At 52.5% G+C, this 27,671-nt stretch overlaps 3 protein-coding genes across 8 annotated transcripts; 2 read left to right on the plus strand and 1 right to left on the minus strand.

Moving 5' to 3' along the window:
* Positions 1 to 128: 128 nt before the first annotated feature.
* Positions 129 to 15,059, minus strand: UBQLN4 (ubiquilin 4). 4 transcript variants are annotated; one of them, XM_067728148.1, is made up of 11 exons: positions 14,883 to 15,055; positions 13,210 to 13,361; positions 12,604 to 12,821; positions 11,547 to 11,809; positions 9,761 to 9,919; positions 5,809 to 6,034; positions 4,596 to 4,735; positions 4,022 to 4,105; positions 3,742 to 3,857; positions 3,357 to 3,543; positions 129 to 1,988 (listed from the first exon to the last, which is right to left on the minus strand). In XM_067728148.1, exons 1-11 carry the CDS (start codon positions 14,988 to 14,990, stop codon positions 1,836 to 1,838), a joined length of 1,806 nt encoding a protein of 601 aa, XP_067584249.1. In that variant the 5' UTR covers positions 14,991 to 15,055; the 3' UTR covers positions 129 to 1,835. The 4 variants fall into 4 exon arrangements, 2 of the variants coding, with proteins under 2 accessions (XP_067584249.1, XP_067584250.1); XR_010941143.1 differs by having other exon boundaries at positions 1,851 to 1,988; positions 3,357 to 3,580; positions 14,883 to 15,058; XM_067728149.1 differs by lacking the exon at positions 4,022 to 4,105 and having other exon boundaries at positions 14,883 to 15,056.
* A 928-nt stretch (positions 15,060 to 15,987) lies between these two features.
* Positions 15,988 to 19,447, plus strand: LAMTOR2 (late endosomal/lysosomal adaptor, MAPK and MTOR activator 2). The gene is made up of 4 exons (XM_067728153.1): positions 15,988 to 16,174; positions 16,470 to 16,632; positions 18,932 to 19,021; positions 19,258 to 19,447. Exons 1-4 carry the CDS (start codon positions 16,107 to 16,109, stop codon positions 19,312 to 19,314), a joined length of 378 nt encoding a protein of 125 aa, XP_067584254.1. The 5' UTR covers positions 15,988 to 16,106; the 3' UTR covers positions 19,315 to 19,447.
* Positions 19,448 to 20,803: 1,356 nt separating this feature from the next.
* On the plus strand, positions 20,804 to 27,448 carry RAB25 (RAB25, member RAS oncogene family). Of its 3 annotated transcripts, none has more exons than XM_067728150.1 (5): positions 20,804 to 21,113; positions 24,029 to 24,224; positions 25,808 to 26,001; positions 26,659 to 26,797; positions 27,119 to 27,448. In XM_067728150.1, the coding sequence occupies exons 1-5, from the start codon at positions 21,071 to 21,073 to the stop codon at positions 27,186 to 27,188; spliced, it is 642 nt and encodes a 213-aa protein (XP_067584251.1). In that variant the 5' UTR covers positions 20,804 to 21,070; the 3' UTR covers positions 27,189 to 27,448. The 3 variants fall into 3 exon arrangements, with proteins under 3 accessions (XP_067584251.1, XP_067584252.1, XP_067584253.1); XM_067728151.1 differs by having other exon boundaries at positions 26,659 to 26,739; XM_067728152.1 differs by lacking the exon at positions 26,659 to 26,797.
* The last annotated feature ends 223 nt before the right edge of the window (positions 27,449 to 27,671 follow it).

A 27,671-nucleotide genomic window follows, 5' to 3' on the forward strand; every position in this document is an offset into this window, starting at 1 on the left:
CTGAACACCTGTGGTAACCGAACCCAACTTCAAATTCCTCTAGATCCCACTTTACAAAAGTCCTCTAAAACCAAGAAGTTGTCTTCAGCCAGCCTCCTCTCCCCCAGAAAACAAACACCAAGACACCCTCACAACAAAGACCACACCATTTATTTACAAAGGCCAGTGTGGGAGTTGGGGGAGGTAGGGAGGGAAAGCCACACAGACATCCTCTCTGGACTGCTTGAGACCCTTTCCCACTTGGAGAAAATTCTGTTCCTCTTGCCTCCATATTCCCAGCAATGGATCCTCCAAGCAGCTGGGCTAAGTAGCAGATAGAGGAGGTGATACGAGCCTCCTCTGTGCTCCAATAGAGCAATGTCCAATTCCAGATCAAAGGCATCATTGCTGCCCTCTCCTTTCCTTCCTCAAATAGAACTTTCTGGCCTGGAGGGAAACAGTGAAAACTCAAAGGGCAGGAGCTAAGACGCCAAAGGCCAGGGGTTCTAGAGGGAAAGACTCCTCCCCTACTATTTCCCGAAGCAATGAGGGGAGGGGTAATAAGGGTGCTGGTCACAGCCCTGACAGCTTCAGAAGAGGTACCCACACTACCCTTGGCTTACCCAGTATCCAGAAGCCCAGGGGATCTAGCTCTCCAGGCTGTATTTATTCCTGACCTAGACTGGCCCTTTTGCCTACTTCTCTCTGGTGGGAGAAAACTCTAAACCAGAAATCGACAAGGGATCCACCCTCCCACTCAACTCACATGCACATGTGTGCGTGCATGCATGCATGCACCCACCCACCCCCACACACACCCACTGCTAAGACAGACCCCAATCCTCTTCATGTCTTTTGAGGGGAGCTTAAATTACTGGTACCTGGAGACACAGACAGGTCCTGGGTTCATGGAAATGTGTGTGTATATATATAAGCATGTGTGTTTGTGGAAACGGAACCAACATAACCCCTTGTGAGCCGTATTGTTTAGCTTCATTGAGCCCTTTTCTTCCACTCAAATTCCGTCAACATCTCTTAAGTCTCCTTTGCCAGGCCTGAGCCTGGACTCTCCGGCCTAAAAGAACTATTAGTTCTTCCATTCCCTAACTGTCAGTTCCAACTTCCAAGTCCTCTACTCAGGCTCTTTCCCTGATTGCCTTCCTCCAGAAAATCTCATTCCCTCCTCCCCTCATTGGGCTGGTCCAGGGCCTGTTAATTCGTGCTCCAAAGGGCTGTGTCTCACCTCTCCCTTCAAACGGGGAGAACAGGCATCTTCCTTCCTCTGGAAGTCCCAACAGACCCCATGAAAAAGTGCTGGATGAAGTGAACAGAACAGGGGGTGAGGAGGAAAATCACAGCCTGTTTCACCTGCCCCTCCTTCGGAGCATGGAAGTCTAGCATTGGTTAGGCTAGAGGTGGGAGGGGATGGGGGAGAGAAAGAAGGAAGAGTTACCAAAAGTAAACATAAGACAAGCAAAACCCTAGTGGTTCAGAAGGAAGACCCTGTTCCAGTAAAGCAGAGAGTCGGTTCCTCCTTCAGCTCTGCACTGCCACTGAGAAGTCTGAAGGTTGCAAAGGTGAAGGCGGGGAGGGCCAAGGAGGAGGGGCCAATCAACAAAACTGTGAGAACTGTTTAAATAGCTCTGCTAAAGCAGGACCAGGAGAGAAGGTTCTACAAGAGGTGCAGAAGTAAAACTGGAATTCTCAGAGCTACGGGGCTGGGGCCCACGCCTCTAAAGTCACCCTGCCGTCTGGAGAGGACAAGGGAGAAGACAGAAGGGATGACAAGCTGCAGAGGGTCGGAACCAAACGCTGGCATCGAGGGACGGGACAGGCAGGAGGCACGGGCCGAGGGATTAGGACAGCTGAGAGCCCAGGAGTCTCTCGATAGCTGCGTTGATGTCCCCTCCTGTGGCGATCAGGGCCTGCAGGTTGGCCTCACGATTGATGAAGCCCATGGAGTTGAGCTGCTCCAGCTGCTGCTGAAATCTCACTTCTGGCGTCTGCACCTGGAGGGGACAGGCCTTTTGAAGCGGGCACAGGACCAACGCCAGGGGGCCTATCTGATTCTGAGCGTTTATAATGGTGAGAAGAAGACATCCTCAGAATCAACCAATGGGGCAGGGGTCGGTGAGCTGCAAACAGAGGCCAAGGAGCCGGCGTCCCAAGTCACTAAACAACTGTGTCATCATAAGATGGGGGGCATCTTTCTTAAGATTTCGAAGTAATGGATAGGCCTAGATCAGCCGATATTCCCAACTGCTTTCCATCAACACTCTGGAGATGTTAACAGGCAATCCAAAAGCCAAATGTTCTGTGGTTGATAAATACCACCTCCAAACCCCCTCCTTCCTGGCAGTCAACACACACATGGCCATAGTAAAGGTCAGAGAAGGGCCCCAGGAAAGCAAGAACCTGCTAATTGTGTTTAACCAATCAACAAACACGGTTATTTACGAAAGAGAAAGCTTTTCGTTTTTGACACTCCTATAAACATCTCCTGGAAATGTTTTCCCCTAGGCATGTTTAGGAGGCACTAGCCTAGATCATGAACAGAAAACTCAGAGCTGAAAGGAGCACAGCAATCACAGAGGCCCCCAACACGCAGTACAAGAGCCGTTTCCAATGCTCCGTGCTGTTTTTCATCACGGTCCACACAATTTAAGCTGGACTGGGCCTTGGGGATCCCTTCATCCAGCCCCCTCAGTGCCTTGCACAGAGCTGGGCACACTTATATTCCTGTTGAAAGGTTTTTCCCAGATGAGTCACAGAGGCCATAGAAGGGTTAAGGGGCTCATCCCTGCTCCTCCCCCAAACCCCAGGCCTTGACTATGTGGCCCACGGCTCTGGTCACCTCACCTCCCAGAATCCTCCTCTCTTGTCACAGAGAGGGAGGCTACTTTAATTATCAAAAGGGTCCTCTGATATAAGCAGAAGTGGTGTAACAGTAGTTAAAGTGTAAATTCGGGAGCCAGCATGCCTCAGTTTGAATTTTAGCTCCATTACTTACTAGATATGCGACTCTGAGCAAGCCACTTAACCTCTCTGGGCTTTAGTTTTCCCCTTTTGTAACACAGAAATAATAATAATAGCTTCCTGGCAAGGCTGTTGTGGAGAATAAAGTAAATGAGCTCTTATACATAAGGCACACCGACCAGTACCCAGCTGACCCAGTAAGGGCCATTACTAGTCTCATCTCCATTTCACAGCTGTGGAAACTAAACTTACGAAGGTCGGTAACTTGCCCAAGGCTAGAAAGTAGCAGACCAGGAACCAAAGCCAGGTCTGGCTGACTCCAAAGCCTGCTCTGCTGTCTCCATTCTACTGCCACCCTGAACACTGCAGGGTCCCAGCGCCAGCCCCGCTGCCCCATGTACCTGTGAGTTTCCACTTCCAGCCAAAAGCTGGATCATCTGCTGCATGAGCTGCTGCTGAGCACTGGAGGCCCCTGTTGGAGAGGATGTGGCTGGCGGGGCTGGCAAGGAGGTGGGGGCCTCAGGCGCAGACCCAGCGTTGCTGCCTGTAGAGGAGGCTGGGGTCCGGGACATCCCAAAAGAGCCAAGGCTGCAGGCAGGAGAGACCGAGAGGTGGGAGATGGCCTCTGAGAAAGGGATGGCAATGTGAGATCCAGAAGGAAAAGCAGTTGGAAGGAACAGGAAAAAGACCCTCAGAGACACAAGGGCTGCTCAGAGAGTGGCAGGGAAAGGGGTTGAGGGGGAGGAGTAGCCAGAACCTTGCCGCCCACCTGCCACCGACCCTCACCTGGGTACCAGTCCGGGGGCCTCGGTCTGCAAGGTCTGCAGTCCCTGCTGGATCTGCAGCAGCGCCTGCATGGCTCGGGGATTGGTAAGAATGGAGAGTGACTCCGGGTTCTGCATCTGGTGGGAAACAGCAGAGAAAGGCAACAGGAGGTACCAGGAGACAGGAGGCAGCCTACACCCTGAGTCCAGAGCCAAGCGCGGCCCCTCCTTTAAGTTCCACCCACTGGGCCTCGGGGTCTACCCCGGCCCTCAACCTCCGCCCGTCTAGGCTCCTCACTCACCTGCTGCAGGAAGACTGGGAGCTGCAGGCGGAGCTGCTCCTGCAGCTGGGGGTTCCCCGCGAAGAGCGGCACGTTCACCATCATCTGCCAGGGTGAAGGCAGTAGGGGAGGCCTGGGCCTACCCACCCCCAGAATGCCCCCACGGCCTCATCTCCCTTGGCACCCCCTCCACTGCAGGAAATCTGGCCAGCTTTTCCAAGGCTCTCAAAGTATCCTGAAGGCCTAAGTGGGACAGTGAGAGGAAATGGAACTATACTCTGGACGAGGACGAGAGTCAGGAGCCAGTCTGACGAGGATGATGACAGCTAACATTTCCGAGTACGTAGGGCTTACTACGTGCCATGCCATGTTCTAAACACTTTATGGTATTAACTCAACGCTCACAACTCTCTGAGGCAGGAACTATTGTTATTACCATTTTACAGAGGAGGAAACTGGGGTTAAATAACTTGCTTGGCTCACGCAGCTAGGAAGTGGCAGAGCTCAATACAGAAACTCGGCGGTCTGGCTCCAGAGCGTTTTGATCATCGCAAGCAACAGCCCCCAACACACTCCCCTCGTGCCAGTTCCATACCTGAGCAGCAAAGTCGGGGTTCTGGGCAAGCGTTTGCATCATGCTGCGCATGTAGGGGGCTGAGATCACATTCTGCATCAGCTGGGGGTTCTCAGAGATCTGCTGGAGGAGGGCCTGCATTTCCGGGCTGTTGAACATCCCTAGGACAAGAAGGAAAAAACCAGAGAAAAGGGGTCCAGATGGAAACCAGATGCCTCACTTCCATCTACATTACTTCAGGCACTGAGTGGTTACAAAACTCAGAGAGGCAACAGTCAAATGGGCACCCAAGTACTGGGGCGTGGGTCCAAGTCTCTCTTGACTCCGAGGTCATCTCGCCCGGCTTTGTCCTGGCCCCTTCCCCAACTACTCTGCTAAGGACAAGCAAGTTGCAAACTGGATCTGATTCATGCCCCTCTGGACTGTTCCTGCCACAGGTCAGATGTCAGAGTTGGAAAGGATTTGACTAAAGATCATCCAGTTCAATGGTTTTCAAACTTGTCTTAGCAGCAGAGACCCTTTCCTCAAACCAAATCTCACTTGGAAACCAAGTATGTCAGTGGTCTGGTTGGAGCCAGGGCAGGAGGCCTGGAGCCTTTCGCTTTTGGTCTTCCCTCATCCTGGAGATGGGCCAGAGCCCTCAAGACTCAGATGTACAATTTTAAAACCATGGATCAGGTTCAAGTACCTTATTTATGAAATAAGCACACAGAGGGGAAGGGACTTTCCCAATCAAGATGCTCCCCAGGGTACAGAGAAATCAGAGCATCTACCACACATCCCTAGAGCCATATGTATAGTCATAGTCCAGACAAATGGGGCATCTCCCAGGGTTGTGCAGTGCATAACCTGCACCTCTGTACAAGGCAGCTCTGCACATCCCTCTCCCCCAGCCCACATCTACCTGCCCCCTGATTCCTCTCCCACACCCCATTCCCAGTCTGACCCATTTACTCTGGATAGTACCAGCAGTGTTGAAAGAGCTTAGGAAGTGGGGCCTGGTTTACTCATAAGCCTTTACTTAGGTCACTCCTAGGGACAACAGGACAGGGCCAGAACCAACCCTTACCCTGAGGGGTCGAGCCACTACTCCAGGCTACAGAGCCCCCTCTGTGGCTTCAATACAGTCTCACCTCTGTCTTCAATATTCTGGAGCAGTGTGAACCCCATTCAGTCCTGGGGCAGAGGGACTGCCCTGGTGACCCCACTAAGCTCCTTCCACCCTAGGACATACCTGACCCCAGGCTAGCCGCATTGATCCCAAAGGGGTTCGAGACTGTCGGGTGCACCTGGCTGGTCCCCGATCCTCCGGTGCCCTCCCCACCGGACCCGGGGGCCTGGGAGGTGGGGGGCGAGGGGCTCCAGGGGTTAGGGAGGGGCTCTCGATTCTCAGTCCGCAGAGGCTGGGAGGATGAGCTGTCGGAGTTCCCGGCCAGGGAAGAGAAGGGATTGTTGCCAAACTGGGAGGAGGGAAAGGTTTTGGGTTAAGGACTGAAACAAATCCTTAAGGGCTAGGCCCTTTCTTTCTTCTCACCTAATAGCCTCCCCTTCCCCGGGAAAGGGAGAGAGATCTAAAACCTTGGAGGTCCTCAGGTCAATTTCTAGCCCCACAATGGGCAACTTCACCCTCATCCTGCAGGGTGGGAGCTGCCTGCTGATGACTGGATAACTGAACCCCTCAGATAACTGGAAACGTCACTTCTCCCCTGGTGGCTCTAAATATTTGGTATCTAATCTCCTCTGTGCTCTATAGTATCAATACTTTACACACACCTTTCCCATTGTGTAGTGAGATATTTGTTTTCCTTAGCTCTTAAGGGGCAGAGACGATGTCAGATTCACCTTGGCACCCCTGGCCCCTGACACTAGTAGGTGCTCAATAGGTAATTATTGGCTTGATGGGAGCTGGCTCTCTACTTTGACCCCGATCTGCCTCTAGCTCTCCCTTTTCCAGCCACCTTGGTCTAAGACTAACTCCACTGAACCCTCTCCCTCACCCCCAGGTCCCCCACGTGGCATTCTGTCCATCCAGGCACACCACAATGGAGCCCCTTAGTGGGCACACCTCTGGCTGAGCACACCTCTGGCTGAGCACACCTCTGGCTAAGCACACTTCCCTAGGTCTTCTCCTTCTGTTGCTTCCTCCATGTAATCTTCTCCTTCCCCTCCCTCCCCACAGCCTATCTCCTCAGACTGGTTGCTTCAGCTAAACAGTCCCCCTCAGCACCAGGCCCCCAACTATGTTATCCAGGATCGTCTCAGGGTCTGCACCCCACCATATGGTGGGCTGCCCACGGCAGCACCCACATGTCCTCCCTCTGGACCCGCCAACACCCACGCAGGAGGTACCTGAGCAGCCTCAGCCCCTCCCCACCATGGAGTTTCGTATCCAGTCACTTTTCCTGTTTATTCAAAGTGGGTCGTGGGGACCAGGGTTGACCAAGGACCCTCCTGCTCTGAGCTGTGGTTCCTTCACCCTACCAGATACCTGTTCAGGTAACAGGGATTGCAGGCCAGGGTTCATGCACCACAGTTTCAGTCTTTGTCAACGTTTCAGATTTCCTGTTCAGGTTAACTTGCCTAGCACCCAAACCCACCTAGTTCTGGGTCCTGCTTTGCTCTTCCCCATACACCCTAAGGCCTGAATTTCTTTCCCTGAACTCCCAAAAGTTATAATAGCTGCCATTTATTGAGCACCTACTATGTGCCTGACCCATTTATTCTAATGTTTACAATATCCCTCTAATACACCAGTTCTCAAAGTGTGGTCCTAGGACCCCTGCAAGGTTTACAAACCATTTTTATAATCCTAAGATGTTATTTGCTTTTTTCACTCTCATTCTCTCATAAGTATTCAGTGGAGTTTTCCAAAGGCTATGTAACATGTGACATTGCAATGGACTGAATGCAGAAGCAGATCTGAGAATCCAGCTGTCTTGTAGTAAGCCAGACATTCAAGAGATCTGCAAAAAAGTCAAACAAGGCCATTCTTTCCTCTAAAGTATTGTTTTGGAAAATAAAGTTATTTTTCAAAAGAATATGCTATTTATGTTAATGTATAATGGATTGTTATTTTTAAATGAGTTAATAATTTTTTTTTACTTCTCAGCTTTAATTTCAGATACAGTGAATATCAATAGGCCTAACCCACAAAAACAAAAGCTTCTGGAGTCCTCAATAATTTTTAAGTGTATAAAGGGGTTCAGAGGGGAATTCCCTAGCGGTCTAGTGGTTAGGACTCTGAGCTTCCACTGCAGGGGGCTCGGGTTCAATCCCTGGTTGGGGAACTAAGACTCCCGCATTCCACACGGTGTGGCCAAAAAAAAAAAAAAAAATTTTTTTTTAAAAATTAAACAAAAAATAAATAAAGGGGTCCAGAGACCAAAATGATTGAGAATACTGCTATAACACATTGTCTCCATTTTGCAAATGAGGAAGTGAAGACTCAGGGAGGTTAAGCAACTCACTTAAGATCACACCACTGAAGTATGATGGAGCAGGTATTTGAATCCAGGTTTGTTGATGCCAAACGTTATGTTCTTTTAGTTGAACCAGTGGTTCACACACCTTAGAGTACATCAGAATTAGCTGGGTGCTTGTTATAAAGCCTTGCTCAACTACCTGAATTTTTTTTTAACCAGGTACATACATTACTTTGATATACATTTTTAATTAAATACTTATATAAAATTAAACTTAAAATAAATTAAGTTCTTTAAAAACTCACAGTTGATCCCTATAGCACTTTCTAAAATTTGAAAGAGCAATGGCAAGAATAACCAAGAGGATGGTGAAGTATAAGCTGGAAGGGGGGAGGGGAGGTTCACCCTACCTGATGCCCAGACTTAATTAAGACAATGTGGCATCATCGTAGGAACAGGGTCAACAAGGCACACTCATCTGTGGAGACTTGGTGTAGGGCAGAGACGGCATGAACAAGGAATCTGCTGGGATAGCACGGGCCACTCAGGATATGGTGCTTTTTCCTTTCCACAAGGAAGAAGGAATGTGAGGCCCCACCCTCCCACTTGGGTGCTGGTCGGGGATGGTGGGGCGTTCAGTCTGTGAAAATCCATCAAGCTCTACACTTATGATATGTGCACCTTTCTGCAACTATATTATTCTTCAATAAAACATTTTTAGATTTTTTTAAAAAGTTTAAAATTATATGAACAGCATGATAGCACTTCTATAAGGTTGAAAATATGCAAAACAAGGCCAGAGATTGTTTATGGATTCATACATAGGTAAATAAAAGAATCGAAATGACAAACACCAACTTCAGGGTGGTAGTTAGCTCCGGAGAGGGAAAGAGAGGTATAAGATGGGGGAGGGGTATGTGAAGGCTGCAATTCTATGTGTAATATCTTATTTGCTAATGTTTAATACGTCTAGGAAAACATACAAAATACTAACAACATTTGTTAACTCTGGGGTGGAAAAGAGGTGGCTGGGAGATGGAAACAGCAGGATCCCTTGTGTATACTTTTGTTGAGCCTATATACCTTTCTATACTTTTTAAATACCCTTTTGTTTACTTTGTGTAACTTTTGAGTTTTGAAACAGGTAAATGTATACTGTATTTAGTGTAAGCTAAACTTTAAAAAAAGAACCTAAAAAGACACTAAAACTATATATGGCAACATTTTAGGGCCACAAGGATACAAGAGAATGCTATACTTTTTGTATATTTGGAAAGAATTCTTAAAGCCTTTTTTAAAGTGTGTATTCCCAGGACTTGATTCCAGAGATTGACTCAATAAGTAGCTCAAAGGTGGGGACCAGGAATCTCATGGTTAACAAGCTCCCCAGGTGATTCTGATGCAGGTGATCTGTGGACCACACTTGAGACACACTGTGCTAGGGCTGGCTGTTTGACCCTAGGCGTGCCCCACAACCTCTGAGCCCTTGGTGCAAGAAGTTTGTCAGAACAATGTCAAATCCCTTGGATACTACCCATTGCCCACTCCCCTAGGGAACTCTGCTATCTTCTGCCCTAGTGCCTCAGTCCCATGCAAGTTGGACCATCCCTGGCTATGCAGCGTGAGAACCACTTTTAAGCCAAGGCCCACCCTCAGGGGGCTAGGGAAGGAAAGAGGAGCAGACAGCACCTCAGTCTTGCCTGGGTCTGGGGTAGGTAATCCTAAGTCCAGACTGCCCTCCCACAGCCCAGCCCCTGGCCCCACCTGTTCCCGGGCAGCGCTAAACATGGGCTCCTGGATGTCCGTGTACATGCGGCGGAGGGCATTATACCCTCCAGGGATGCTCTCCAGGTTGCTTAGGGCCCGGTCCTGGTTCCGCATCATCTCCTGCATCATGGCTGGATTCCGAGCAAGCTCCATCGTCTGGTGGAAAAGGGAAAGAGAGAGAATGGCCCTGGAACCAGGGGATCACCAAGCTTGGAAAAGAGTGGGCCCTGATGAGGAGGTCTGCATCAGGACCAGGGTCCAGGGCCTAGGAACTGACCCATAGTGGCAGGGAGTAGGGTGAACTGGACTTCCTTCCTCTACTGTCACCTTGGCTCTAACCCTGTCTCCCTATGGGTATTCTGGTTGACTTTTGGGGGTACAATGATCCCAGATGGGGTGAGGGCAGCAGCTTCCCTCCCTCAGGTTCAGAGGATCCTCAGAAGTGTCAGGGAGCACAAGGAAGTTGAATAAGAAAGGACATGAGAAAAAAGAAGAAGCAAAAGAGAAAATTAACATCTACTGAGCAGTTACGACATACAGGCACTGGGCTAAGTACTTTACAGAATTCAAATCATTTAATACCCACAATAACCATCCCATGTAGGTATTTCTGTCCCTATTTAGCAGATGAGGAAATAGGCTCAGAGACTCATTGCCTGGGACACACAGCCAGTTAGTGGTGGAGACAGGGTTCAAGGCCAGATTGGTCTGTCTGATCGAGACCAGACTATGGCTTCTGGTAAATGACAAGTTGGGGAGGGAAAGGATTCAAGCTGGGACAATGCTACCAACACCTTCTAGATCTCACCCCAGGTCTTTGGCCTCACTGAATCTTGAGAAACAGGATGGGGGCTTTCTCTTGGGAACCAATAGCTCACTTTCAATAAGGAAGGGGTGACCTATGTCAGCTCTAGGGGACAGCAGTACATAACAAATAAAATGAGCATAGCTGCTTCTTGTTCCCATCCAACCTGGAATGCCTTCCCTGTCCTTCCTCCCAAATTTGCTCCATACTTGCCTCTTCTAAGACACTTTTATGTCTATGATAAGATTCTGATCTCTTATCCCACAATTCGTTCATTTAATAAGTACTTATTGAGTGACTACTATATACCAGGCACTGTTCTAGGCAGTGAACAAAACACTTGCAAATCCTTGCCCTCTGGAACTTATCTTCTGGTGAGTCTAGCACTAGTGTCCACAGCTCTGCTGAGATCGTCTACCCTCGTCCCATTCCCTGGTGGATGGCCACGAGATGGAGCTCCCAAAGACCAACACCAAATCACCTCCCCTGGGTCTCCCTTACCCACCAGGCCCTGTCCAGACACAATGCTCCCCAATCCTCCTATTATCTTTCATTCCCAGGCCTTTGTACTTGCTGTCCCTCAGCCCTGAATACTCTTTTCTTTTTCTTCCTCTGGTTCATTCTTCCTCTTTTGGGTCTCTGCTTGGGTGACACTTCCTTTAGGGCCTCCTCTGAGCCCCAGGTAGGATCAGGAGCCCTTCTGTGTGCTTCTAGGGGATACCGTGACTATCTCTGTAATAGCACTGACCACACTTTATTATAACAGCCTGCTTACTTGTCCCACTTCCCTTTGAGACCAGAAGTTCCTGGAAAGCTAGGCCTATGTCTTTTCATCACTGTACCCCCAGGGCTCAAAACATGGCTGCTGACTGAATGAATGAATGAACAAGTCAAGGTAGGACAAGGTGGGAAAAGGCCAGGCAGGGCACAGCTGGGCACCAGGTGCCCTCCACAATCCCAACCTTCTCTCAGACCCACCTGCCTCATGAGCTCAGGGTTGTTAAGCATGTGGCTGATCTCGGGGTTCCGCTCCATCAGCTGCTGCATCTGGGGGTTGGCCATGATCATGTGGCGCATCAGGTCGGGGTTAGACATCATGTCCTGGACCAGGGGGTTCTCCATGATCTGCGACAGCATCTCAGGATTGGACATCAGCTGCCTCTGCATCTGCTGCTGCAGCTCCATGAAGTTGGCAGAGCCCAGGCCCAGGCTGCCCAGGCCCAGGATGCCCCCAAAGCCAGCTGGGGGGAGGGGGCAGGGTCACAGTCTGTCACAAGACTCTTCCCCTACCTGGCCAGAGCCACTGAAGTCAAGTCTCCAGGATGGGCCCCTTCTGCTTCTCACATCTCCCTTTTCCAATCATTTCCACAGCCCCAGCCCTGATCCACTGCTGGCAAAGAGATGTGAGCCTACTAGACTGAGACCTCTTTGATGGCCAAGGCTGACAGGCGGGCACAATACTGAGCACAGAGAGGGTAAGCAGTGATGGCTTACTGAATGAGCAAATAAATATTCCCCAACTGGCTACTGTTGGACCCACCTTTTTCCCAAACTCCAATATCTTTACCCAGGGTTCCCCACATCCCCAGCCCCATTTCTCCCCTCACTCTTTTTTTTTTTTTGCGGTACGCGGGCCTCTCACTGCCATGGCCTCTCCCGCCGCGGAGCACAGGCTCTGGACGCGCAGGCCCAGCGGCCACGGCTCACGGGCCCAGTCGCCCCGCGGCACGTGGGATCCTCCAGGACCGGGGCACGAACCTGCGCCGCCTGCATCGGCAGGCGGACTCCCAACTACTGCGCCACCAGGGAAGCCCCTCTCCCCTCACTCTTAACATTTTGCCATGCTCTCCTCTTCTGGGAAGCCCTCACAAACCGGTTTCTTCCCCCTCTTGGCTCAAGTACCAATGTCTGGACCCCTATGTCCAGGGGTCCCCAATCCCCATCAAATCAGGAGCAGGGACCATATTTTCCCCTCTTGGCTCTCCCACAATCCACAGCCCAAAACAGGACAGTGCCTTCCACACTAAAGGCTTACAGAGTATGGATGCAGTGGCACTGGGAGGTCCCTCCCCAGTCCCTGGGGAGGTACCCCCGCCACTGCTCCTTCGGCTTCCACTGCCAGTATCCGAAGTGGCACTGCCAGAAGTGGAGGGCTGAGCAGAAGTGGCGGGTGAAGCAGGCGTGGTGGAGGGCGCTGAGGCTGGGTCTGGAGTGGAAGGGGAAGAAGCAGTGGCAGTAGCCGGATCTTGAACCCTGAGGACAGAAAGAAAAATCCTAGTTGAAGTGAACACAAAAGGGAAGACAATGATTCCTATGTTTGCTGTGCAGGTACAGCCCTAACCCAAGCCACCTCCTAAGCAACCTTGAGGCTGGGGCAGGGTGAGGCTGGGGGCAATCAGTAAATCAGACAGAGGAAGAGAGGAGCGAGTATTCTCTATCTTCAGGGTATTCAGGGAGAGGTAAATCAGGTTCCCTTCCCCTGCAGATGAGATCACAGGGCTTCCTGGCAATCCATCCAAGAGCCACCTTCCTGGGCCTTGGCATAGGCCTTAGATGTACAGTTGAACAATGGGTGAGAAAGTATCAGATGGGGAAAAAAATGCCCAATCCGAAGCTGGACGTGCTCCTCTCCTGAACTTACTTCTGAGGGGTCTTGATGACCAGATGGACAGTGAGCCCATCCTTGATCCCATGCTGGTTCAGTGTGTCCCCATCCTTGAGGATCTTGCCTGCGAAGATCAGGACCAGCTGATCCTGCTGAGCCTTAAATCTCCGGGAGATTTCCTCTTTGAACTGTGATCAAGAGGCAAAGGTCACTGTGGAGGCTGCCTGGGCTCCTCCAACCAGGGACCCTGCCTCTTCTTCAAAGCCTCTGCATTCCCTTGCCCCCATCTCTAGTCGTGGGAAGTCCTTTCAGCAGTCCTGACTGCATCCCTCCAGCTGCAATAAGCAGCCCCTTTCTTAACCAAGGAGTGGACCAGTGAGAAGCTCCTCTCAGCTCTACCCCAGGGTCTCCCACCCTAGAAAGCCCTTGCTTCTATCTGCCACTCCTTCTTCAGTCCATCCACCCAGTTTCCTGTGAGCATACTACCTGGGCAGTTCTCTCCATCCTAACTCCTTCAACAGCCTTGGGCCTAGGCCCTATCTCCCTTCAGCCTTCTCTTTCCTCTCTTTATTCCCAGAGTTCCTGTAACAACTACAACAAATAGATCCTACTTATAACGGCACTAACTATTCACTAGTTAAGAGTCTAAGTCCCATGAGATACATGTTAATTATTATCTCCATTTTAAAGATGAGAAAACTGAGGATCAGAACAATTAGGTAACTTGCACTGGGCAGACTGGAACTCAGGTCTTGACATCAAAGCCCCAGGCTTTTAACCAAATACATGGGGCCACTCAATTAGGGCTGATTTCAAATTCAGCTTTGCAGGCAAAAATTATTTAAATTCTGGAATGTAGTCATTTTATAAGGTGGGGGGAGGGGCAATGACGGCACTAAAGAATGGCTTGGGGAGAGTTAGACTCCCCAAATCTATCAGCAACACCCCTATCGACCCAACCAAATCAAACCCACACTCTAAGTAAAAAGAGTGCACTTGTTAAGCAAAGGCAGCTTCCAGATCCCTCCCTTCCAACCAGACGCCTATCTTAAGCCCCGCCTCTGTGAAATTCTGGAGCAGCCACAGGGGGGTGGTGAACACAGGCAATATTCCCTCCTTCACTCATTCAACACATTTTTATTGAGCACCTACTGCACACTGTGTAAATCCCAGAGGGGCTGAGAATCAAATGTAACCACCTTGATTGGAAAGAGTAGGAAACATCCGGGCAGAGGGAAATCCTGCCCCCTGGCCGGGCGTGAGAATGCTGGGCGTTCTCTGAGGCGCACAGTAGCAGCCCGGAGCTCTCCCCCAACCTGCGCCTCCCGCCCGCTCAGCTCCTTGCCCGGCCCCCACTCTGACTCGGCGCCTCGAACCCCGACCAGTAACTGGGGCGAATACTCCCCTCAAACCCAGGGTCCTTCCCCCTTCCCTGTGCAAGGTGTTCTCTTCGCACTCTCCACCACGCCCCCAGCCCAGGCCACAAGGCAAATCCCCGGCCTCCCTTCCCCAACACGCGCCACGCTCCCCCAGACCACCCCCGCAGGACGCCCCCTACCCTCCTGCCCTTCCCTTCCGCTCCTCCGAGTGCGTGCTGGGCCCCCGCCCTCCTCTCCCCGGCCCTCCCGTACACCGCACCGTCTCAGAGCCACCCCCCTCTTCGCAGACCCCTCCTCCGCACTCACCCCCACCCCCGCCTCCCGTACTACCTCTTTGACCGAGGCTCGATCGCAGATCACAATTTCCTCCTTGTCCTTGGGGGTCTTGACGGTGACCCGAATGGGGGGCCTCGTCTCGGCCCCGCTCGGCTCCGCCATGCCGCCGCCGCCACCCGGCCGCCCGCCAGCCCGCCCCGGCTCCTCCTTCTCCCCGCCCGGCCGGCCGTCCGGGCTCGGCTCCGGCGCCTCCAACACTCCCCTCTCCCCTCCCCTTCCCAAGGTTTCACCGCCCCCTCCGGACCAGCCTCAGCCACAGCGCCCCGGGCGGACTGGGGGGGCCACTGCAGCGGGGTCCGCCCAGGACTGAGCCCGGGGTCCGGCAGCTTTGACAGGGCCTTGCTGGGCTGCGGCCCCCGAGGGGTTCAGGACGGAGGCGGGGCGTGTCCGTCACTGCGGGACGGGGGCCGAACTAGCCCGCCCGAGCCGAGTTGAAGTCCACCCGGGCCCAAAGCTGCCCCCGCCCCTCCGCGGGTTAAGTCCCGTTCCGGGACAAAGGACTTTCTGTGTCGCCGCTTTATCTCCGTTCCCTGTGATAACTGGTCTTTCTCGGGAAGCCCAAATTCTTTCTAGGCCTGAGACCTCTCCCGACTTTGAGGTTGAATTTTCCCACTTCTGGATGTCCACCTAAACCCTTGTCTCTAGGATTGACTTTATTCCCCTGAGAGTAGTGGCCTGCCCGAAGTCTATTAAGTACAGTTCTAGAGACCTGAATTTTGCCTGCGTGGCCCTTCTGAGCCTTGGTTTCCTCAATAGTATCTATCGCCTCATCTCACAGAACTGTGCATAATGTAGAAATTTACTTTGAAAAGTAACCAAAGGTGTGCTCGACAAATATAGGGATTTTATTTTCTTTTAACTACTGAATCGTGAATTGTCAAGCGGATATGACTTTTCTCTGCCCGAGGGGGTTAAATGTCCTTCCAGTACTGCCTCTGTCCTTTTTCTCCCGCTCTTTTCCCCCATAACCGCGTGGTCGCACTGGAAAAAACGAACTGTAGTTCCCAGGGTGCCTCGCGAAATCGCAAAGAACTACAATTCCCAGGGTACTCCGCGGTGGGGCGGGGTTGAGTCAGAACCACAAAGCCAGGCCAGAAAACTACAACTCCCAGGGCGTTCCGGAGCAGGGCAGCTGGACTACGGGAAGCGGCGGGCGGAGGGCAGCAGTAGGAAACTCGGGGATCTGGGTGCAAAAGCCCAGGGATAGGAGCTGCAGGCATGCTGCGTCCCAAGGCTTTGACTCAGGTGCTAAGCCAGGCCAACACTGGAGGCGTCCAGAGCACCCTGTGAGTGCGGACCGAGAACCCGAGTGGCGAGCACTGGCGTGGGGCAGCGCGCGACTCTCCGAGGGAGGGGTGGGGAAGGGAGGAGGTGGCAGAGGGAGCAGCAGCTAGGTGAACCGGCCGGAGGGCCCCTCTCGAAAAGAGAAACCGACGTAGTGGGTGCTCGGGGCACGTTGTAGCACACACTCAGCCCAGACGCTTGCTTTCTAGAAGGGCCAGTGGCGGGAGTTAGGATGGGAGCCCAGGCGTTTGATTCCCCGTCCTGAGCACGTTGATATCCCTCCTGCTCCTTCGCCAGGCTGCTGAATAACGAGGGATCTCTGTTGGCCTACTCCGGTTACGGGGATACGGACGCCCGGGTCACCGCTGCCATCGCCAGTAACATCTGGGCGGCCTACGACCGGAACGGGAACCAAGCGTTTAATGAAGACAATCTCAAATTCATCCTCATGGACTGCATGGTATGGAGAAGGGAGCCACTTCCTCTTTCTCTAAGGGCATCCCCAAGGGGCGACCTGGACCCCATCCTGGATGGTTGGAGGGGCAGGGACAGGATCTCTGGAAGATTACTAAGAGTCGGTCTGCAGCAGCATTTATAATAGGCAGGACCCTATGCATCAAGTGGTGATGAGAAAGGAGTCCTGGACCTGAGGTCTGGCTGGGCTTCTGGTCTCAGCTAGCCACTTATCATTTGTGGAACCTTGGGTAAGTCACTTAACCTCTCTGGGCTTTCTTAACCACACCTCCAAGGTGAAAACAATAATCCCCATCACCACACCATGCACACAGGGTTGTTGTGATCAAATGAAAGGGTGGATATAAACTGTAGAGTGATATGCAGACACAAAGTGTTGTCATCTGAGATTCACAGACTCAGAAGCATGGCAGAGTCTCCAGACCCTAGTCCAATCCCTTCAGTTTACAGAGGAACGCGATGCAGTCCAGAAAGGGGAAGTGGCCATTAGACTGTGAACTTCTTGGAAACAGAAGCTGTCTCATTCACCTTTCTATCTGTTCAGTCAACAAATTTTTAGATCCCTGCAGTGTTCTCAGGACTGGGGAAAAAGTAGCAAACAAGACAGACAAAAACTACAGCCCTAATGCAGCTTACAGTCTTACATATGCCTTAAATTAAGTAAAATATGTATGTTCATAAAATAAGTTCGTAAATATGTTTTGTAACATATGTATGTAAGTGTAAAAAGTAGTATGTTAGGTATTCAAAATGCTGTGGAGAAAAAGCAAAAAGTAAGTGAGATAGGATGTTTGTGTCAAGGACTGTCTCACTGAAAAGGTGACATCTCATCAAAGATCTAAAAGATCTAAAGGAAGTTGGCAAGCCATGTGGCTCTCTGGGTTAAGAACATTTCTTTTTTTTTTTTAATTAATTTATTTATTTTTGGCTGCATCAGATCTTCGTTGCTGCGCACGGGCTTTCTCTAGTTGCAGTGAGAGGGGGCTACTCTTTGTTGAAGTGCACGGGCTTCTCATTGCGGTGGCTTCTCTTGTTGCGGAGCACAGGCTCTAGGCACTCAGGCTTCAGTAGTTGTGGCTCATGGGCTTAGTTGCTCCGCAGCATGTGGGATCTTCCTGGACCAGGGCTCAAACCTGTGTCCCCTGCATTGGCAGGTGGATCCTTAACAACTGCGCCACCATGGAAGTCCAAGAACATTTCTGATAGAGAGAACAGTAAGTGCAAACGCCCTGAGGCAGAATGATGCCTGGTCAGAGATCAACAAAGTTGAAGTGGCTGGAGTAGCATGAGAATGGGAGAGGTTAGTAGATGAGGTACCCAGAGAGGCAGGGGGTGCAGCACCTGGTTCCAAGCACACAGTGGATGCTTAGCGAAAGCTTGCTGAACCAAATTGAAAAAGCCCCAAGACTGAACTCTCCAGGAAGGATTTCCACTGTAACTCAGCCACCTACCTCTTCCTCACTCCCTCCTTAACCAAGGATACTAGTTCCACTGATGATTCCTAGGGTGCCTACCCTAGAGCTGGTGCTATAAAGGCGATAGCTTTCAAATGTTCTGACCACAACCCAGCCATAAGAAATATATTTTAAGTCAGAGTCCAGTAAAATGAAAGTTTCATGAAACAGTACTTCCCTTACTATATGCAATATACTTCATTTCCCTTCTTTTTTTTGGCCGTGCCGCACAGCTTGCGGGATCTTAGTTCCCCGACCAGGAATTGAACCTGGGCTCCAGCAGTGATGGCGCCGAGTCCTAACCACTGGACCACGGAATTCCCCTTTTTTTTCTTTTAATGCTGATCAACTTCTTAATTGATCTGGGGTCAGTTAACCCTGGGGCCAAACCTACAGTTTGAAAAACATTACGTTGGGTAGTGAGGAGAAGTATAAGTTGGGTTACTGCTCTTCCCTTACCATAATGATAATAACTGTATAATAAGCCATAATAATAACATCACCCATCTGGACAGCCCTTTGCAGATACAAAACTCCTTCCTGTGTATTAGCATCTTCACCAGCTGGAGTGAGGTACGGGTTACAGAAAGAGTAACTGAGCTTCTGGGAGATTGAGTTTCCCAGGGCAACTTGGTTAGTAGGTGGCTGTGCTGAGGCTGGAATGGCCTCAGAACTTCACGTCCAGGTCTGTGGCCAAAGTTCCCCAGCAGAAGCTCCTGCTGTGCCCAGGACATGGAAGGAAGATACAGTCTCTCTCAAGAAGAGCCCATGGGGGAAGCGGGGCAAAGGGTGCAAGCAGAGCATCACATCCCCTGATATCACCCCCACCAGGAGGGCCGTGTAGCCATCACTCGAGTGGCCAACCTTCTACTGTGCATGTATGCCAAGGAGACTGTTGGCTTCGGAATGCTCAAGGCCAAGGTGTGTATGTGCCCATCCCTGTAAAACCCTGGGTCCAGCCTTCATGCTGTGTCATTGTGTCCACTCCCATCCCCACCACCTTCCCAGAGTCGTTCTCGTGTCACCCAATCCACGTCTGGTGCGGGCTAACACTGGAGGCTGGGGGCTGGGGGCTCGGCATTAGGAGTTGACCTGAATTTAAGATCCCTCCAATGGCAGGCCTTGTGTGGGACTGGTTTCTCCTCCCTTTCTCGCAGGCCCAGGCCTTGGTGCAGTACCTGGAGGAGCCTCTCACCCAAGTAGCAGCATCGTAATGGGTGTTGGTGGAAGCAGGGGTTCAGAAAAGAGAGATGACCTTTTGGAGGGGCAGGGCCCCCTGGGGAAGCCTTCCTGGATGTGGAGGGTTGGGGGGACTTTGTTCTTCCCAAGAATAAACTTCAACTCCTGTCTTGTGTCTTGGCTGCTTTCTTGGATGGGGGGGAATCAGAGGAGATAGGAAGGAGCAGGGATTGCTTATAAGGTTCTTCATGTTTTGCAAGTGAGGGGCTTCCCACTCACTCCTTCTCCACGACCTCCAACACCAAAAGGTTATTGGCAGTGATGCCTCAGGTCCCTTGGCCTCTCCAGCGGTGTGACCTCACCTGGCCGCCGCCACTCAGAGAAGAATCTTACCCACCTGTTGGCAAAACCTAGGGAGTGGGCTTCCCTGGTGGCGCAGTGGTTGAGAGTCCGCCTGCCAATGCAGGGGACGCGGGTTCGCGCCCTGGTCCGGGAAGATCCCACATGCCGCGGAGCTGCTAGGCCTGTGAGCCATGGCCGCTGAGCCTGCGCGTCTGGAGCCTGTGCTCCGCAACGGGAGAGGCCTGCATACCGCAAACAAAACAAAACAAAACAAAAAACCTTGGGAGTGAGCTGAGAGGAACAAGGGGCTGGTGGGGGTCATGTTGGACAGAGAGAAAACAGGGCGTGGGAGTTCAGTGTCCTTCAGTCCTGAAGTCCCTTGGGGGACACCTTTTCTACTCTTGGTTGGGAGAGTGCCCCCTAGCGGCCTACAAGGGCCACCCCTTCCCTCTTCTCCAGGCATTCACAAGCTCACACAGACCTTCTCCATATCAGGAAGCCCTTTGCAGACAGGAGGGCTTCTCTCTGAAGCCTCAGGTCCTGGGGAAGGAGTAGAAAAAATCCAGAAGTCCTGTCACTGCGCTCAGACCCCTCACCTCATCTGCTGTTTCTGCCCCAGGTCTCCCCCTATCCAGCGTCCTTAGAACAAGGCTGGATGGGGAGCTACCAGCCCCTTTCCTAGTGCTGTAGGAAGGGACCCATCCCAGGCAAGCAGGTAGGTTGCAAGTTCCAGCTCCACCCAGGATGAGGAACTGCCCATCCCAGGCCCTGGGCTGTCAGGGAGCGGCAGAAGTTGCTATATCTAAGATGCACCTCCCAGAGCTCTGCGCTGCAGCAGGGTGACCCCAGCCCCTCCTCACGACAGCCCTTCCTCTTGTGCCCCCAGTTACCCCTCACCACAGGCTCTGCGGAAAAGCGGCAGGCCGAGTAGCTTCCTGCTCCCCAAGGGACTATTACTCCCTGGTGGCTGGGCCCCCCATGGCCACAGGTCCCAGGAACCTAGCACCGCGAATTCTGTCCTCTCAGCTGGTTCTGTGAAGGTCCTGTCCCTGTCCCAGCTGCCTCCATTGTCACTCCCTTGAGCCTGCCTGCTACCTGCTTGCAGGAGCCCAGGCTGAGAGCAGACACCCAACCTGTCTAACCTGTCTGACGTCATTGTCTCTCCACCCACCTGGGCCCCAGGTCTCCAGCCGCTCACTGTTCCTGTTCTCAGCTTCCGTCCTCTCAGCTTCCTTACAACACCGCCACCTGCCAGAGCTGAGCCCCCCTAGGCCCTGGCTAGCCTGAAGTCGGCCCTCGATCCCTCTGGCTGCAGAAGTCTCTTTACTCCTGATGAGAGGAAGGCCGGATCCAGGTCTCTTGAGAGCTGAGGGTTGACGGCATTGAACCAACGCACAGACCCGTCACCTCTGCCCTCGAAGACACTTGTGCCCTCCATGTGGAGCCAAGATGGGGAACAGAAACGAGGAAGATTATAACTTTGTCTTCAAGGGTGAGTCGGGGTCCGTAGAGAAAGAGGAACGCCTGAGAGAGACCCAGGAAGAGCACAACAGAGCCAGAGGCCCCTTCCTGCTTTTTAATCACTTAGCAGGACCTACCTCCTAGGGCTCATCATTCCTTTGGATAAGAAAGAAAGCCTAAGGAGTGGGGGAGGGTCTGTTTACTGGCGCTGCCAGAATGCTCTAGTAAATAATGCTGATCACCCCTTAATGGTACCAAGTTAGGCTCCTCTGCCCTGTTCCTAATGGAAGCCCAAACCCCTAGGAATATTCAGCCACTGCAGCACCAGAGATGGAGGATTCCCTCCTGAGAAGAAGGGGAAACAAGCCGACTTAAGAGGAAGAAAGTCACCTTTCTAGGCAACTGTACAGGAAAGGAGAGATAGGATAGATCTATCCCGTCGTAGCGCTGGAGAAAGCCATAGGGAAGATGTAATGATTGGGAGAAGGGTCTAACAGAACCTGGAGGACCCCCAGCACCATGGCTTTGTCTGTCTGCCCCTTGGGCTCAAATACCAGCAGCTGGGTTCAACTTGGCTGTCCCTGGAAGCCCGCATGTATCTCTCCTGCTCCTTTATCTCGCCCCTGTGTTTGGTCAGTCTAGTGTTCCCCACCCCCACCTGCACACCTCCTTCAGGGCAGGGTGGACTGGCTGCCCTATGGTTCCCTCTCCAGCCACCCCACCCCACTGCCTCTCCCAGCCTCGGCCCCGCCCTCACTTGAGCTGGGACTCTCAGTCGACCAGGGGTTGGGGAACCTGTACTCCCAGCATCTTTCCCAGGAAGGGAGACAGAGTAAGGGTTAGCAGTAGGCTGGGGCAATACTACTCCTATCGTTTATTGAACCCTTGCTATGTGCCAGCCAGTGGCTCATTAATCACCATAACAACCCCAAAATTATCTTTCATTTTGAAAGCATGAGTTCAGATCTCAGCCCGGCCGTTTACGAGTTATTACAGGTTGGGGTCACTAGAAGCAGACACTGAGAAGTTTGGGGCATAAGATGTTTATTGTGGCCCAACAGCAGTGAAAGGAAGAGGCAGGACGCAGGATTGGGCAGAGGGAGAAGTCACACTACAAGGCAAGATCACAAAGCTTTGGCCGAGGGCAGGCAGCTCTGGGTTCCCCTCGCCTTGCTCGGGCGCTGCGTGCAGACTGCCCAGGAAAGGTATGACCTCAGGTGAGGCTACCCTCTGCATCAGAAGCAGATGCTGAAGGAGCCAACAGCTGAAGGCTGTGTGCTGACTGCACTGCCTGCGGCTGGGGGCAAGTCCTTCCTAGAAGGCTCATCTGAGCAGCACAGCTCGTGTTTACCACACTAGCTGTGCCATCTTGTGCAAATAATTTAACCCCCCTGTAAAAATGGGGTGATACTAATAATGGTACTTGCCTTATGGCATTGTTGTGAGGATTAAATGAGTTAATATGTGTAAAGCCTTCAGGATGGTGCCTGGCACACAGTAGGCGCTCAATAAATGTTAACCATTAGCATCTCCATTTTACAGATGAGGATGAGACACAGAGCAAATAGCTTACAAAAGGTCACTAAGTCAGTACTCAAAGCCAAGTCTGTCTGACTCCAAAGCCCTTGCCCTGAGCCCCTTTTGGGCCAGAGGATAGGGCTCAGAGCACACCCACTGGGAGGGATGAGATGGGGATGAGGTTCCCAGTAGGGGAGAGGCAGGACACACAAACACACACACACACACACACACACACGTCCACACAACCTCTTATCCACACACACCCATATAGCTCCCAGCTCTTTCCTGCACTAAACAAATAGGGAATTTTTTAAGTTGGAGGGGGCCTTTAAAGGTTTTATAAACAGGGAAACTGAGACCCAGAAAAGGTGAGCCACTTGTTCAGGGTCACACAGCTAGTCAGAGGCTGAGTGGGGACCAGCGCCCAGCATATGTGGTGTCCAGTCCTGGGGTGCCTGCCTGCCTTTCCAGAACCGCCCTGGGTAGCTCAGAGCCAGTGCGATTATGAGCTGTACTTACAGCAGCCCCACATTCTAACCCCGGTCCCAACTCACCCATGGTGGGTAAGGCTGGGCCCTGGGTGCTGCCCTCCAGCCTAAACGCTCTTCATGGCCCCGCTGGTGGCTCCTTGTCCCTGGAAACCTAAAGGTAAAAGCACTGTTCTACCAACAACAGTAACGACAGTAACAGTTTTGCACACTCACTATATCCTGGGCAATATCTCGTTTACTTCTTGCAACAATCCGTAAGATAGATGCTATTGTTATTACCACTTTTTCATAAGAAAAAGGTCAGAGAGGATAATAGCTTGCTGAAGGACACACATAGCTGGTCCCACACCCAGTCCCATGGTCTTAACCATACAAGACTGCCCCTTCTTGGGGACAACTGGATCCCAACTTCTTGTACACATACGTCCATACCTTTCCCCCACCTACAGACATGTCACCTGCCAAACTTTCTCCTCACCCACGCTTCTGTTCACACCTCTGCTCCCCACGCAGAGACACACAAACCTCCCACTTGTCCTTCCAGCTCGTATACATAGAAACACGCACAATGTTCTCATACTCCCCCACCCAGAAATGTGCAACCTCCCCCCCAGGCCCCTACCCTCCCTCCTTCCTCACAGCCCTGAATGCCAATACCCACAAACAGCCCATAGACGTCACTCCATCACCATATTCGCAGGTCGACTCTGCAGCCACGTCACAACACACCAGGCCTAGAACTCTTAAACGGCCTGTTTCAAACTCTCAGCCCTTCTGCCCACCCCCACCCCCCCGCCATGGATGCATTCATGTAGAGTTGCAGACCCTAGCCTCTGCCAGGAGACCTGGCTCCCTCCTCAGTTTTCTGAGCTCAGCTCCCCTTTTCGGATGGGCAGACCCTCCAAGCTCAGCCCTTATCTCTCCACTCCTTCAGTGGTGCTGATCGGCGAGTCAGGCGTGGGGAAGACCAATCTGCTATCCCGATTCACTCGCAATGAGTTCAGCCACGACAGCCGTACCACCATCGGGGTTGAGTTCTCCACCCGCACTGTCATGCTGGGCACCGCCGCTGTCAAGGCTCAGATCTGGGACACGGCTGGCCTGGAGCGGTATCGAGCCATCACCTCGGCGTGAGCTGGGGTTGGGGGTCTCCTGGGGCGCGGGGGTGCTGGGGAAGTCAGGGCACACCTCTGGAGGAGAGGTGGAGGAGGAGAAGGAGGCAAGGACCCTCAGCAGCAAGTTCCCTGCATGGGACCACAGGCCACTGCGCCCGAGTCAGGAGACGTGAGTACTGTGAGCTACGAACAGTCTGAGACAGGCTGCGGTGATACTGACTGCTGGACCTAAACACAAGGGTCATCGCCACCACTTACTTAAGTCTTTGCTATGTGCCCAGGAAGGTACAAGGCACTTTACATTGGGCATTTTATGTAATCCTCAAAGTACCACAGGAGTAGGGTGCTATCATTAATTCCTCTTTAAATACGAGAAGTTTGAGTCTCAAGCAGATGAAATCAGGGTGCAGCTGGGATGGGGGCAGGTTCCGTGGTCAAGAGCACCCCCTCACTTCTGCACAGTGCTTTGCACTTGGCAGCCTTCACTGTCTAACCACAAGGTGAAGGGCTGGACCCCTCAGCTGCATTTTACAAAGACTCAGAGGACATAGAGGAACGTAGGTCTCCTGACACCAGACACAGAGTGTCTCCCAGTCAGTGTTAGGCCAAAGGTGGTGTGTGTGTGTGTGTGTGTAGTGGGGGACAGCACAGGAGTCAGGGGCTTTGTTTATACATACCCATTACTCTTGCGCTGGTCACCTGACTCTTTTTTTAAAACGTTTATTTTATTTATTTATTTTTGGCTGTGTTGGATCTTTGTTGCTGCACACGGGCTTTCTCTAGTTGCAGTGAGCGGGGGCTACACTTCATTGTGGTGCGCGGGCTTCTCATTGCCATGGCTTCTCTTGTTGAGGAGCACGGGCTCTAGGCGCGAGGGCTTCAGTAGTTGCGGCTCACGGGCTCTAGAGCGCAGGCTCAGTAGCTGTGGCGCACGGGCTTAGTTGATCCGCAGCATGTGGGATCTTCCCAGACCAGGGCTCAAACCCGTGTCCCCTGCATTGGCAAGCGGATACTTAACCACTGCGCCACCAGGGAAGTCCTGGTCACCTGACTCTTATGAGCCTCAGTTGACTCTTCAATGACATGGGAGTAATTAGATACCGCCAGTCTGAAGAAGCTCCATCTAACTCCAAGAGTGAGACTGGGTGCTTGCAAGGATGCCTCAGATGATAGGGGAGATTTAGCTAGTCCTAGAAAGACGGCCATGAGAGAGAAGACACTGTGGGTCAAGATCTTAGAGGTGGGACATCTAGGAGGCTGTCTTGACCAGAGCCCTGGTATACATTGGTGAATAGCAGGGGCTAAAATCAGAAAAAAAGACCTGGAGAAGCAGAAGGGCTAGGAAGGAGGAGGGAGCCAGTGGTTTTGGAAAAGGGAGGTGAGTCTTCGGAGGCTCCAAGACCAGTATCCCTGGAGGGTGCTCAGCTTCGGACATGGGAGCTTTGGGCTGCCCTGTGCGGTTTGGGTCTCTGGACTCTAGTTTTCATATTTCCCCATCTCTGGTACTCATCTCTGGCTTTTGGCTTGAGGGCTCTGCTCTGAGGCTGGGCCTGATGGCCCTGACCTTGCCTCTGTCCACCCCACTACCCCCCACCCAGGTACTATCGTGGTGCGGTGGGGGCCCTACTGGTGTTTGACCTAACCAAGCACCAGACCTATGCCGTGGTGGAGCGCTGGCTGAAGGAGCTCTACGACCACGCCGAGGCCACGATCGTCGTCATGCTCGTTGGTAACAAGAGTGACCTCAGCCAGGCCCGAGAGGTGCCTACTGACGAGGCCCGCATGTTCGCTGGTGAGAGCCCACCGTGACCCAGCCTGACCCCTCCAGCCCTGCCGATGCAATCCCAGATCCCACCTCCCCAGCCCCTGTTCCCACCGTAGGGCTCCGGCCTGGACGTCCTCCGCAGGATCCCCTACCTCTATCTCATCTTCCTCAGAATCTCCTAGACCCTCCCCTCTGTGACCCCGTGTCCCTCTTTATGTCCCACCACTTGCCCTGAGATTGTCTTTATGGGCAATTATTCATAGTTGGTTTTAGGACAGCCCACCCTGCGATGCTCAGAGATCTTAAGTGTAGCAGGTGGGCTCCCCTTGACCACCTGCAGTCACACTTTCCCCAGGCTTTCTGGGGTTTAGAGGCAACAAGATACAGTGGTTAAGGGTGTAGGCTGTGGAGTCCCATGGCCCAGCTTCACATCTCTTGGCCAATGACTAGCTGTGGGACACCAAGCAAGTTCTTTATTCATTCTCTCTGCTTCTGGGCTTCAGTTTCCTCTTCTATAAGAAAGGGTTAGTATTCAAACCTACCTCACAGGTTGTTTTAAGTTTTATATGAGCTACACATGCCAAGGGTTTAGTGCATAGCAAATGTACATGGTAAACATGAAGTAAATATTATTATTATCGCGTTGGCCCTCCACAGCTAATGGTGTGCTTCCTTTCCTGTCAGAAAACAATGGGCTGCTATTCTTGGAGACCTCGGCCCTGGATTCCACCAACGTTGAGCTGGCCTTTGAGACTGTCCTCAAAGGTAGAGCCCCTGCCATTCGGCAGGCACCCTATCCCATCCGTGAGCTTCTGTGGACAGTGTGAGGAACGCAGACACCCAGCCCTCGCCCGCCCCAGCTGATTCCTCAGCCCCTCTGTCGACCCCCAGCCTTCTTAGAGCCTCCCTAGTATGCCCCCCACCCCCTCAGCTGGAGCTTAGGGAAATAAGCAGAAGGCCACACTTACCAGGGAGCTGAGTCTTAGCCCTTCTCCACCCACGTAAGTAGAAGGGACCCAGGTGCCCAAACTCCTCTTCCTTCTAGCAGAACCCCCGGTGTTCAGAAAGGGGCATGTGCAGTGTGTATGCGGAGGGCGGGCTCTAAATCTTCATCTGACCTGACCACTGCCCTCTGCCCTCACAGAGATCTTCGCCAAGGTGTCCAAGCAGAGGCAGAACAGCACCCGGACCAATGCCCTCACCCTGGGCAGTGAGCCGGGCCCTGGTGAGAAGAGGGCCTGTTGCATCAGCCTCTGACCTGCCCCTGCTGGCGCTCTGGTGTCCCCCATTCCCACCCCAGATCCAGGAGCTTTCCCTGCCCTGTGGTTCCAGATGTCAGAGTGGCCGGTCCCTGTTCGCAGCCCCGCAGAGCTCTAAGGTCTTCATGCGCTGCCCCTCCTCCCCACATATCTCTATTATCGGTCACCCCCTCACAGAATAGGGCCCCCCAATAAAGCTGTGTTTTGTATCAAGACCTGGACATCCTGCTGCTTCCTTGTGCCTCCCCTTCATCTCTGGCCCAGTTCCCCTCCCCCTCCCCCTCCCTCCATCCTCCCCACCATACACTGCCCCCCAGGGCCAGCTGCCTCTGGAGTCCGGGGACAGTGCCAAGGGGGTGGGAGGGGCCCGCCCTTCCCTCTGCCAACCCCCAGGGCAGGTAGGGGAGGGAGGACAGCATGGCAGAGAGGGGGTATCTG

Source organism: Pseudorca crassidens, chromosome 2 (genome assembly GCF_039906515.1).
Source record: "Pseudorca crassidens isolate mPseCra1 chromosome 2, mPseCra1.hap1, whole genome shotgun sequence".
Lineage (NCBI taxonomy): Eukaryota > Metazoa > Chordata > Mammalia > Artiodactyla > Delphinidae > Pseudorca > Pseudorca crassidens.